General features: G+C 44.3%; 1 protein-coding gene across 2 annotated transcripts in view; it reads right to left on the bottom strand.

The window, feature by feature from the left end:
• The window catches only part of dok6 (docking protein 6), an 89,537-nt gene that overhangs the window by 11,972 nt on the left and 64,788 nt on the right, over nt 1–12,777 (bottom strand). Inside the window, exons 5-7 of one of the 2 annotated variants that reach the window (XM_083777978.1) lie at nt 8,357–8,555; nt 7,309–7,447; nt 2,058–2,163 (exon numbers count right to left, since the gene is read on the bottom strand). In XM_083777978.1, the coding sequence (XP_083634104.1) occupies nt 2,058–2,163; nt 7,309–7,447; nt 8,357–8,555 (444 nt within the window). The remainder of the gene's footprint in view (nt 1–2,057; nt 2,164–7,308; nt 7,448–8,356; nt 8,556–12,777) is intronic. The other variant, XM_083777979.1, reaches the window with a different exon arrangement.

The following is a 12,777-nucleotide window of genomic DNA, read 5'->3' as shown; positions in this document are numbered from 1 at the left end:
CTTATTGTGAAAATAGTAATACCTTATTATCATTAAACTTGCCTTGCACAAACAAAAGGTTGGCTGCATGCATTTTGCAGAGCACATTTATTTGTAATGACCAATCAATCGATTGTGTTCTGTTTTGGCTCAATGGAACTAACGTATTACTTTATGTTCCTATTCATCAGTATCACAATGAAAATTCCCATTTAAAGATTTTACAGAAAAAAAACAAAATGCTTTTTTTCCACCACCTTCTGGCCCACCAGCGGGCCCCGGGCCACAGGCTGGGAACACCTGCCCCAGGCTAATCTAGGCAACCCCTGTGGCCATGTTAACATCCAACATGGCAGCTCGTCTCTCTGAGCCTTCTCTTCTGACAAATGTGTCTTTTATGGTCACATGCCTCCCTCGCATCACGGCAGGGAATGGGTTTTCTGTCCCAGAATCACCTTGTGGCTCTGCTGCTTTGCCTAGTGGGACCTTTTCGCCGTGTCCTCAAACACACTGAAGCATTCAATTTATTCATGGAGGGGAAAAAACAAGGAGATAATGCCAACACTGAATTCATATGAGCGAGGGGGAGGAGGGCAGCTCTTTTTTTACAACAGCTTACTATAGTTACTAGTTACTTTGCAGATTTACATAAACCCATTTAGACCTGAGGACGATTCTACAAATGCCTTCTAAATCCTGACAGTTCATGTCAAGAACCCCCAGAATTATATGTATTTGACCCCGGGCCCCAATCTCAAAATATATTGTTCCAGGGAGTCAGGGACCCCCGAGAAGCAAAGATTTGAGTTAAAAGGGTTCACTGGGAAAGAATATATATTCAAAGATTTGCGCCACATTTTCACGATTTAAAAAAATAGCAGATCTACAAGCTCATAGCGTGGCACTCGGTCTGGCGATGCATGACTTGCACATTTAGTTTCCTTTTCTTTGTACTTCTGTCTTAATCGTTTTTATTTTATTTATTTGTATTTTATTACAACACACAAAGAATGATAATTTGTGTAATAAAAGAATGGCAATTGCTTTTGAGCTTACCGGGCCATAATTAAGTGATAAAAAAACGGGGAAAACCTAACATGGTCTTTCATCTTTGCCTGGCTTCTTCTCATTTGTATTATCAGTGAAAGCCAAGGACTCTAATCCCCAGATAAAGTCTACTAATCAACTAATACCATGGACACGGCATAATCTCATCAGCGCACTAATCACCTCCCTGCCTCTGCTCTGCGTTTAGGCACGTATGTATCTATGTATTTGGTTAAAATGGGTAGGGTTTTAAAAAGGCAAAAGCTTGCTCTGGTGCACTGGCCTAAAAGTGGGTCCTTAAAAACTGCTTCAACTTCTAAAATGTATGAAAGTATATATGTGTGTATGTATTTTAAAAGGGGGGCTTTTTTGTAAAAATCCCTGCCCGCAATACCTTCATAAATTTAAAAATAATAAAATAATAATAATTAGGCACGTATGTATATACAGTATGTATGTATGTATGTACAGTATGTATGTATGTATGTATGTATGTACGTACGTACACATACACACACACACACACACACACACACACACTAATTGTAAACTAATATATATTTTTAGGCCATGAAAACATCAATTTAATTTGTGAGGACCAGGAATATTGTCCTCACAATATCCATTTATCAAACTGTACTCGTGTGGGTACATTTGGTCCTAACGTGCATAGTAACACAAGTACACACACACAGCACACACACACACACAGCACACACAGCACACACACACAGCACACATATCTGTACACGCTGTGACGGATTAAACCACTGCTTAATGATATTGTCGATATGGCATCTCTCCCGCACACACATGCACGAAAACACCGGCCTCTCAAATAAATAAAACCTCCCTCCCTCTCTCCTCCCTGCCCTCCTCCCTCCTCCCTCCCTCATCCCTGGCTGTGCCTCCATTGCACCCAATATGGTCCACAGTCCACACACATAGCAATTTACAGCAGCGGGGGAAGGGGGGAGGGGGGGAACAGCAATACTGTGTGCATATGATAATTAGTAGCTGCATGTCCGCACCTTGGTAACTGTAGAGATCCCCCACGCTGTTCTGCCGCGTGATGTGCTGCCAGTAGGCACTGCGTGGCAGCGAGATGGACTTGGTTAGCATCTCTCTGGAGTGGATCTGAAAGCGGAAAAATAAACCTTTTTACAGTTTCCTCCTCGTTCCCAGGCACTCATAAGCCACACGCAGCAAGGAGGATGGCTCCTTTGGAAGTAAACAAGTGGCAGGGGGAAAGGGGCCTCGCGTGCTACATATATCCAGAACATTTTCATTTTTTTCAAGTGCCAATTTAATTCAGAATGCGTGAGGAGGAAGATATATATATATATATTATTTTTTTGCGGCTTACGCCTTTTATTGGTTTTTGAAGGGACAGACAGTATGCTGACAGGAAACGGGAGAGAGATGGGGGGATGACATGCAGTAAAGGCCGTGTCGGGCTCGGGAGTCGAACCCGCGGCACACTGCAACTGGATCACCAGTCGGGTGCCCAGACGGTTACGCCACCGCCTGGGCGGAGGAAGATATTTTCTAGTGACGTTCAGTGCATCAGAATGTACCCTACTCCTTTTTTAAATACCGTTGCTGTCAGGCAGAGACCTCTTATCTCCATACTTGGGGGGTTTTCTTTTGGTAAATGAATGGATTTCCTGCTTTGCTGCGGCGGTGGCCCAGGGGTAGAGTGGCTGGATGGTAACCGCAAGGTCGCCAGTTCGAACCCGGGCTCCCCCCGGGCTCCCCCAGAGTTAGTGTCGAAGTGTCCTTGAGCAAGACACTGAACCCCTAATTGCTCCTGATGTGCTAGTTGGTGCCTTGCATGGTTTCCGCCGCCATCGGTGTATGAATGTGTGTGTGTGAATGTAACAATCTATGTAAAGCTATAAAAATGCACCATTTACCATTTCTTTCTATTTTTGAATTTGAATTCCTGAAAACAAATATATTTTTATAATTAATCATTAAAAGGAGTGGTCTCAGAGATAGGGCACCACTTTCGCTGCTGTCGACAAATTTGTGTAATGAATTTAACAAGAAAATGGGGGAGGAGGGTGCAGTAAACAGAATCTACTTAATAGTAAACATGATATTCCCAAGAGCCATGATGTAAGTGTAAGTGGTCAGTGTTCTGCAGCTATCCCTGTGATTTATAGCACCGAGGCTAAGCGCTGCGTTTGGAACACGTCCCAAATGGCGGGGTCCAGGAGCATGGCCATATGGTCAAGGCTCATCAAGCTCTAGGCAGGCTTACATAAATAAAGAATACAGATGATGGCAAAGGAGGGAGAGAATGGGAGGATGGAAGAAACGGACGCTAAAACCACGGGGCGTCGCATGCTTTCTGGGTACTCTTGGCTAGAGCACTGGCTGCTCCCCACTGTGATGTGTGGATGTGTGTGTGTGTGTGTGTGTGTGTGTGTGTGTGTGTGTGTGTGTGTGTGTGTGTGTGTGTGTGTGTGTGTGTGTGTGTGTGTGTGTGCGTGTGCGTGTGCGTGTGCGTGCGCTCAGAACATCTTGAAAATATGATTTATATTGTACATGTTCACTGATTTCTGAAAAGCAATGCTGGACACAGTAGCAGCAGTGAGGGTCTAACTGGCCTAAATCAAACACGCAGTGCTAGAGCTTTCTGTGGAGTCTAATTCATTCATTTAGTTTAATTAATGTGCTCACTGGAATGAGCCCTGAGTTTCTTGGAAGTTTACCATTCCGTATTGCTGTCAATCAAATTGAGTATTTAGGTCTTACGATACCTAAGGACCCTAATTTGATATATAAAACAAACTATTTGAAAGCGGTTGAAAAATTAAAATCCAACATCGAAACCTGGAGACTATTGCCCTTGTCCATGATTGGCCGTGTTAACGCGATCAAGATGGTGACACTGCCCAGACTGCTATATCTTTTCCAAAATCTTGCTATATTTTTACCCAAAACCTTTTTTAAATTACTGGACTCTACCATAATGCCATTTATATGGGGTTTCAAGTTTCTCCGCATATCTAAAAAGCACATAACTAAACCCAAAAGTGTGGGAGGTCTAAGCCTCCCTAACTTCCAGCATTATTATTGGGCTGCTAACTCTAGAGCTTTAATGTACTGGATAGACGCTTATCAGGCAAAATCACCAGCTCAACCCCCTCATGGCTCACCATAGAACAGGATATCCATAAAACGTCCCTGCCTGCCCTTTTGTTTTCAACAAAAAAATCCCTGGCTTCCATCTCTAATATTTTCTTGGTTAAACATTCTCTGAGAATCTGGTACCAAATAAGGAAAGCATATAAACTACCTGAAATATCTGCTTATACGCCTATACATTATAATCATGCTTTTCTTCCCATACCTCCAGGTCAGAGACTATACGCGCAGAAATATACCACATTTTTAATCTACTCTACCTCCCTCACATGATTTCTATGCAATCATGAACCAACACCATCTAAGGGTCTGGTTTCACAAATGGTAGACTTTTTCACATCATATGAATCTCCCTCTACACAACACCTGAAAGAGGCCTGGGAGGAAGATCTAGTTTTAACAATTGATGATGATGCCTGGGAATCATATCTTAACACCATACACAGTTGCTCCATAAACTCCAGACATCAATTGATCCAATTTAAGGTAATCCACAGGTTGCATTATTCCTGCACTAAGCTACACTCATTTTATCCCTCTGTTTCTCCACTATGCTCAAAGTGTGGCACGGCAGAGGGCTCCCTAGGACATCTATTTTGGTCGTGCCCTAAACTAACAAATTTTTGGAGTGACGTGAATTTTTCTCAGACGTGTTTGACTGTGTTATCACCCCAGACCCCTACTGTGCTATCCTGGGCGGATTTCAAGACCTGTCATTTCTGACTCACTACCAACATAAAGCCATACAATATGGCATGGTTATCGCAAAAAGGAATATTCTGACCCATCGGAAAGGAGTGGAAGTACCCACTTTTAATGTATTGCTAGCAGAATTGACCAACCTGCTAGAAATGGAAAAGATAAGATATGACGTTTCTCTTAAAACGAAAGTATTTGACAGAATGTGGCAACCGTTTTTTTCTCACCTATCATGCACATAAATGTTTTATTTCATTTTTTATTTTCTAAAAAACTCTTAACTGTGATCTATTGTATAGTATTATTTTCATTTGTGTATGTTTTGTTTCTGTGCTAAATGTATTTTTTCCCCCTTTTTCTTTCATTTGAATGGGGGGGTGGGAAGGGTTTATGTGTGTGTGTAACTGTGTATATGTGTGTGTGTGTGTGTGTGTGATAATTGTAAAAAAAAAAAAGTGCTCACTGGAAGCGACTGTAGTAGAGTACTAGCAAACTCGTTAGTTAGTTAGTTAGTTTCTTTATTTTAGTTATTCCATATGTTTGTGTGTCTAACTACAGTAGTTCCACATTCTTTGAGCTACAGTAAGCACCAATATAAACAAATAGGAGATGCATTAGATTTTCATGAGGGGCACATAAATACACCACACATAATTTCTATAAATTATCCCACTTGTAAAGTGCTAATAATAATTTAACAACAGCACTTTGTGCAAGTTAACACACCACTGAGGCACACATACACAGAGTGCTCTCCGGAGCGCATTCTGATGTTCTGTCATAAAAATGAATCGTTACTTATTGAGCCAAGTAAACTTGTCTGAAGTACACACAGAAAAAGAAAACGGTTTGCCACTCGTGACGAAATGGACAAACCAAGGACAGCACAAGTCACTCTGCATGCATCGATTTGCGAATGTTTCAGCACCACTGTTGATGGACAGCGACAGGCCGTGTGCTGTGACCCAGAACCATGGCTTTTTTTACACAGATAAAACACCCTAGAGAACACATAGCAGCATACAGAGCTGCAGGCTGGCTGTCTGAATCTCCACAGAGGCACTGTGTTTGTAGTTAAGCCAATACAACACTACGGCAACAAATGCAAACATCTACAACACACAACGATGGAATGTCATGGAGTGATTTTTCATGATTCAAGAGAGATTCAAGAGGGTTTAATTTTATTCATCATTCTCTCAAAATTATGGTGGGATTCTACATGCGTACTCCACAACGCAGTAGATGCAAATTACTCATTTCCTATTCAAACTAGACAGAGACTGCTACGCTTAACTTGATAATGAAATTACATTTGGTCATTACATCATCATTGAAAAGCTTTAGTAACGGGCGCTCGGCTGGCGCAGTGGTAAAGTAGCTGCCCAACACCATGGAGTCTGGGCGTTTGAATCCACCATGGTGCATTCAGTTTTGTTTATTGGTCCGTGTTTGGGGGAGGGAAGTCAGCCAGGGCCCGCCTACGTGCTGTGGGGGGACCAAGTCAGGGAGTGTTTGGCGGGAGGAGTAAGATGGAGGCTCCACGTCCTCCCGATGGGGGCTCCTCACTGACAGGTGAGCCAGCAGCAGTGACAACGCACAGGAGAAATTAATTTAAATAATGACTAAACTACGTCTAAATTAAATTAAACAAAAATCTCACACCCTTTGCCCAATGATACTCTACCTTTGCTACTGCCAATTCAATGAGTACAAGTTGAAAAGCATAGCAGAATGTTACAAAGATTTGTGACAGTGCCACATAAATGTGTGAAGAAATGTATTTCTTATCCTGGTATGAGTATTGAAAGAAAAAAAAGACATACTGGGTGATAACAAGGGAATATGTTGCCTTTTTATTTGATGACCTTATGGATTACTTGATTTTTTATTTCTATTACTTTGCGAGACTTGCGAAACATTTGTATTTTGAAATCTTGATTGTTCATTTGAATTGAATTATTATTTTGTTTGATCCAAGTTTAAGTCAGATAAAGATATTGCAATTTAATTTAAAAAGCAACGGTTTTGTGTTTTCTCTGCTAGAAAACATCAGTTTGGTGCTGGTTGTGTTGGCGGCGATGGTGTAGAGTCAAGACAGACAGGAAGAGGTTTTAGATACAGACCAGTTTTAACCGGTTGTATTCAGTGGTTGCAAATGTGAAACGATGTTGAAGTCAATAGTAAAAGCATAAATTAGTGTTTTCTGGGTTTTCAAAGTAAAAGGCCCTGTGCATTCTGTTGGCACTGGTCAAAGAGTTAACTGAACGACCAACCTAACGTCTGGCCGCTGTCAGACCTATATTATGAGTCACTTCTCCTGGGCGACTTTTACTAAGCCAGTGGTGAGGCAGGCGTTTAGCCTCACTGTCCTCTCTGGATAAGAGGGCTGGATAACGGCTCTAGCAGGTGACATGCGTGCGGTACCTGGGAGCTCTTCTCCATCTCCTCTAGCATCCTCTCATGTTGCTGGGCGATGGACAGCGTGGCAGAGTGGACCCGCTGGTAGATCATCTCTCCTTCCCTTGTCTGGAACGTGAACAAACCCTCGCCTGTGTCACACATCCTGAGCCAGAGAGAGAGTGAGAGATAGCATGTCATTTAGACAGATGATAGGTTAATTGTGTACTTAGTATTCTATAGTTTCAATGTACAGATTATTATTTTGATAGTATATTGTTTAGACCAGTGGTTTTCAACATGTCAAGGCCCATTCTTTTTTCGGCATTTGAGTCACGGACCACCGTCATTGTTGGATAAGAATGTCATTGTTGGATAAGATTTTGTCCACAATTCCATGCTGTATTGATGTTTGTACGATTAGGAGAGATGACAGGCAAGACTATTCTTCTACAATTGTTTATATTGTGTTTAGTTTCCAAGATGGCCGCAGCACCAGGAGGGGGTGGGGCGGAGGTGAGCGGGCATGGGGTTGACATATGGCCTTACTGGGCTGCGTTCACACATTCAAGACACCTGTCTTGTGTCTGTGTTTAATGGCCGCTCCAATGCATTTCCAATGGGAGCCCATATGGTTTGACCAAACATTTTGTTTGATGGGGGGAGGCGGGCAGAACACATCCATCAAAGCTGTGTTCAGACACAAGTCAGGTGTCAGACACAAGGCAAGTGTATTGAATGCAGCCCAGTAAGGGCATATGTCGACCCCGCCCGCTCACCTCCACCACACCCCCTCCTGCTGCTTGGTAACACAGGCATATTCACAATTAGACACCTGCCACATACTTCATTGCCTCGAGGACTGTGTGACTATATCCTGATATCCTGGGATGTTGTGGAATTTCAAAGTTGCTTTGTAAAAGTGTTTCTGTCCGTCCCCGCCCATCCGTCCGTCCGTCCGTCCCCTTTGACATTTGTTTTGTTTCCCTCTTGCCACCACTCCATGTACTGTATGTACTGTATGTACTGTATGTACTGTATGCATGCACACAGAAACACACACAACCACACACACCTACTGTACCTTCCGGACTCAAACGTGAACCAGGTGGAGTCTCGTCCGTATCTGCGAAGGGAGCTCAGTGGCCACATGACCAGCTTGACGCGTGCGTTGTGGATGTCCCACAGGTAGATGTTCTCGTGCGTGATCTGCATGGTGCACTCCCCGTAGATGTCCAGGTTAGGGGTGGGCATCAGGTACACGTTGAAGCGCTCTGGAAGCATTCAAGACACACACACGGTTCATCTTGTTGTTATCATCGGGGGTGATGATAACAAAGCAAATGCTCGGAAACCGCTCAGACAGACACAGACAGACATTATTGTTGTTGTGTTATCAGGGCTGATGATAAAAGGGACCAAAAGGCAGAAGAGACACGATCGGTGACAGAGAGAGTGCATTTTGCGGCTGATTATTTTTAGATTGTCACTCCAAAGCACGACTGAAATGACTGAATATATTTCCATGTTTTGATTGTGGCATATTACAAATGGGTAGCACAAAGTTTGCATAATGCGATTGTAAGAGCTGATGAAATTATAGTGCTGTCATGAATGTCAAATTTGGCTATGGTCGCTTTTCAGAATTCTGTCATTCTTTGAAGTAACAGACCATGAAGTAACTTCTCCATGGATCAATACAGAAGTTATTTCAGTCGACTGTATTTGCACTCAGAACTGGAAATTATCACTCCTGCCAGCTTGCATATGCATGAAATTTCACAAATTGCAAAACGGACAGCCTATTTAACGAAAAGGAGAGGGAGAGGGAGACAAAAGAAGCAATGAAAAAGTCAGGAGACATCTAAATTCAATAGTTTTGGAGGCGACCTGCTGCTCATCCTAAACAGGGTTATGTAAGGTACTGATTAACACGAAGGAATGGAACTTATTGCTCTGCTCTCTGCATTCTTCTGCTCTCCCCAGAGGGGGTACCCTATTCTGAGGGGAACATTTGATTATTCTGCTCTCCCCAGAGGGGGTACCCTATTCTGGATTCTCCTGCTCTCCCCAGAGGGGGTACCCTATTCTGGATTATCCTGCTCTCCCCAGAGGGGGTACCCTATTCTGGATTACTCTGCTCTCCCCAGAGGGGGTACCCTATTCTGGATTATCCTGCTCTCCCCAGAGGCGGTACCCTATTCTGGATTATTCTGCTCTCCCCAGAGGGGGTACCCTATTCTGGATTATTCTGCTCTCCCCAGAGGGGGTACCCTATTCTGGATTCTCCTGCTCTCCCCAGAGGGGGTACCCTATTCTGGATTATCCTGCTCTCCCCAGAGGGGGTACCCTATTCTGGATTATTCTGCTCTCCCCAGAGGGGGTACCCTATTCTGGATTCTCCTGCTCTCCCCAGAGGGGGTACCCTATTCTGGATTATCCTGCTCTCCCCAGAGGGGGTACCCTATTCTGAGGGGAACATTTGATTCTCCTGCTCTCCCCAGAGGGGGTACCCTATTCTGAGGGGAACATTTGATTCTCCTGCTCTCCCCAGAGGGGGTACCCTATTCTGGATTATTCTGCTCTCCCCAGAGGGGGTACCCTATTCTGGATTATTCTACTCTCCCCAGAGGGGGTACCCTATTCTGGATTATCCTGCTCTCCCCAGAGGGGGTGCCCTATTCTGGATTATCCTGCTCTCCCCAGAGGGGGTGCCCTATTCTGGATTATCCTGCTCTCCCCAGAGGGGGTACCCTATTCTGAGGGGAACATTTGATTATCCTGCTCTCCCCAGAGGGGGTACCCTATTCTGGATTATCCTGCTCTCCCCAGAGGGGGTACCCTATTCTGGATTCTCCTGCTCTCCCCAGAGGGGGTACCCTATTCTGGATTCTCCTGCTCTCCCCAGAGGGGGTACCCTATTCTGAGGGGAACATTTGATTATTCTGCTCTCCCCAGAGGGGGTACCCTATTCTGAGGGGAACATTTGATTCTTCTGCTCTCCCCAGAGGGGGTACCCTATTCTGAGGGGAACATTTGATTCTCCTGCTCTCCCCAGAGGGGGTACCCTATTCTGGATTCTCCTGCTCTCCCCAGAGGGGGTACCCTATTCTGGATTCTCCTGCTCTCCCCCAGAGGGGGTACCCTATTCTGAGGGGAACATTCTTCTGCTCTCCCCCAGAGGGGGTACCCTATTCTGAGGGGAACATTTGTCAGAAATAGCCGATCTACAACCTCACAACACATCACGTTCTGGCAAAGAGTGTAGGAGGAAACAACAGCAGAATTACAGTTGCGAGGGTTAATTAAGTGGTTAATTGCATCAGACTAAATTAGAAAAATCTCCCTAGGACTGGTAAATATGTCCGCCACTCATTACTTGTCTCATGTGATATTAACAAAGTCAATAATTATTGACTCGGGCCTTTGGTGTCCTCTTGTCCACCCAGGGTCCTGGCCACAGACCAAAATCATGTAAACCTGCCTCCAGAATAGTGACGCTGGGGTTCAAGTGGTTAAAAGAGCACAGAGAGACAGAGAGAGAGAGAGAGAATGAGAGAGGATAGAGGGGTCTCCATAATGTATATTAGTAATTATTCCTAATGATTCAAAAATAAGCCATGCGTCTACAGTGGGGAGATGAGAGGAGATGGCTGTGTCATCCCTTGGAAGCTCTATTTTTAGGAGCAGTTCAAATGAACTCCGATCTAATTATTGGTAATAACTCTGATCTATTATTACGTTTGGGGAGGATTACTAATTGAAACGTGAGCAGCACTGAGCCACTCGTCTCGCTCAGGGCGACAAAGGAAGGAACGGCGCCGTCCGAAGAACGTCACCACGACACACACTCGACACCATTTGCTGAAAACTGACTGGCAGGATCTTTTCAGAGCTTTATAGACCCTTTTCTCGCAGTGAGGAGCCCCCACCGGGACGACATAGGGCCTACTCTTCCCGCCCAAAACTCTCTGCTGACCAGGTGCGACCCCAGGCCACATGCAATGACAATTATCATCAATTGTGTTCGTATACTGTAGATTCTCGTCAAAGCCACATTCACCATTGTGGACTCAAACCCAGAGTTCAAATGTAAACATACTCAATAAAATCACACCTGCCGCACGTATCAGTATCACCGCTCCAACATCTTGTTTACAATATTCAACCCTCAAGTTCGATGGATATATTACCGTTCAAGATTTAGTTTTTCATATGGCGCCACCCATTAGTCCTGTGTACGTACGTGGCAGATACCACAACGTTTAACGATCAGTGCACTTGGTACCTTCCATTCAACTGCACAGCAACGTCCTGGTTTGTGCTGGCAGTCACCAAGCCCCCAGAACGGCTGTCCTACTGGCCAAAACTAGAACTGCAGCAAGTTCATGGAGGTGGACGGACGTTCAGTGACATCATGTGCGTAACGTGCGTCAACCCTGACCTCAAATTTGAGACCGCTCTTAACTTCTGCTCGCTCGAGCCATTGAGTTATAATGGTACTTCCGGCAGTCTTCCGGGTGTTTCAAAACGCCACTGAGCAACTTCCATTGAAATTGTAAACATTATAGTTATTTTTTCCTTTTTTTACCGTTTTAACTGGGATGTATATGATTTTCATATTGCCATATTTAGATAGGGCTTCCTATGGGCTTATGCCTCATAGCCAGTGTAAAATCCACAGTATACCACAGCCTCTTGTAGCTTAGTTTATTCAATCTTGTGGCTGACAACAGTTTTGTGCAACACCCTATTTTTTGACCCTATTGTGCCGAAGAAAACAATCGCACACTAAACGTTACAATGGAAGCTCTGCACATTCTCTGCCACAGATTCTTTTCAATTACTTGCCCCCTCTTTTTTTATAACTTTAAACCGTCCGTCGTCCTCGCCTGTTGCTTTTTTCTATTTCCTTGGCGAGTCTACAAATGACACGGGGAGGGGAAAGGGACGGGGCGCTGCTGTGATGATAGCCTGCCGTCCTGCTTCGCCGTCTCCCACTTCCATTTCCTGCTAGTGGAATTATGTGGGGAAGCACATTCATTTCACATGGCTTTAGGAGCTATAATCTCATCCATCTCTGTGACAAGCTTCATTATGAGGGAAGCCAGTGATGCACTGCACTTCTCATTAGGCCTGGAAGAGAGCCCTAGCCGCACAGCCTGTGACCTGTGCTCCAAGCCTCCAACACACACGCACGTGCGCACACACACACGCACACACCCAGGCACGCGCGCAAACACACACATTACTATACTTGTGAGGACATCAATATTTTAGGAGAGCATTAAAAATTGCTCAAAATAGACCCCTAGACACCATCCTGAATCTTTTCTTAAGTTTAAGTGTAACTCAATAAATCTCTTCTAACTATGAATCAAAACTGTTTTTCCAGGAAAATGGTCCTCAAATTCTACTATACTTATGGGGACACTTTGGCCCTCACCTGTACAGCAATACTAGTATGCACGCAGACGCACGCGCACACGCACACGC

The sequence above is a fragment of the Protomyctophum parallelum genome, assembly GCF_964188405.1.
Source record: "Protomyctophum parallelum genome assembly, chromosome: 12".
Classification (NCBI taxonomy): Eukaryota; Metazoa; Chordata; class Actinopteri; order Myctophiformes; family Myctophidae; genus Protomyctophum; species Protomyctophum parallelum.
Note: the sequence above shows the minus strand (reverse complement) of the source record. Positions and strands in the feature narration are given on the sequence as shown.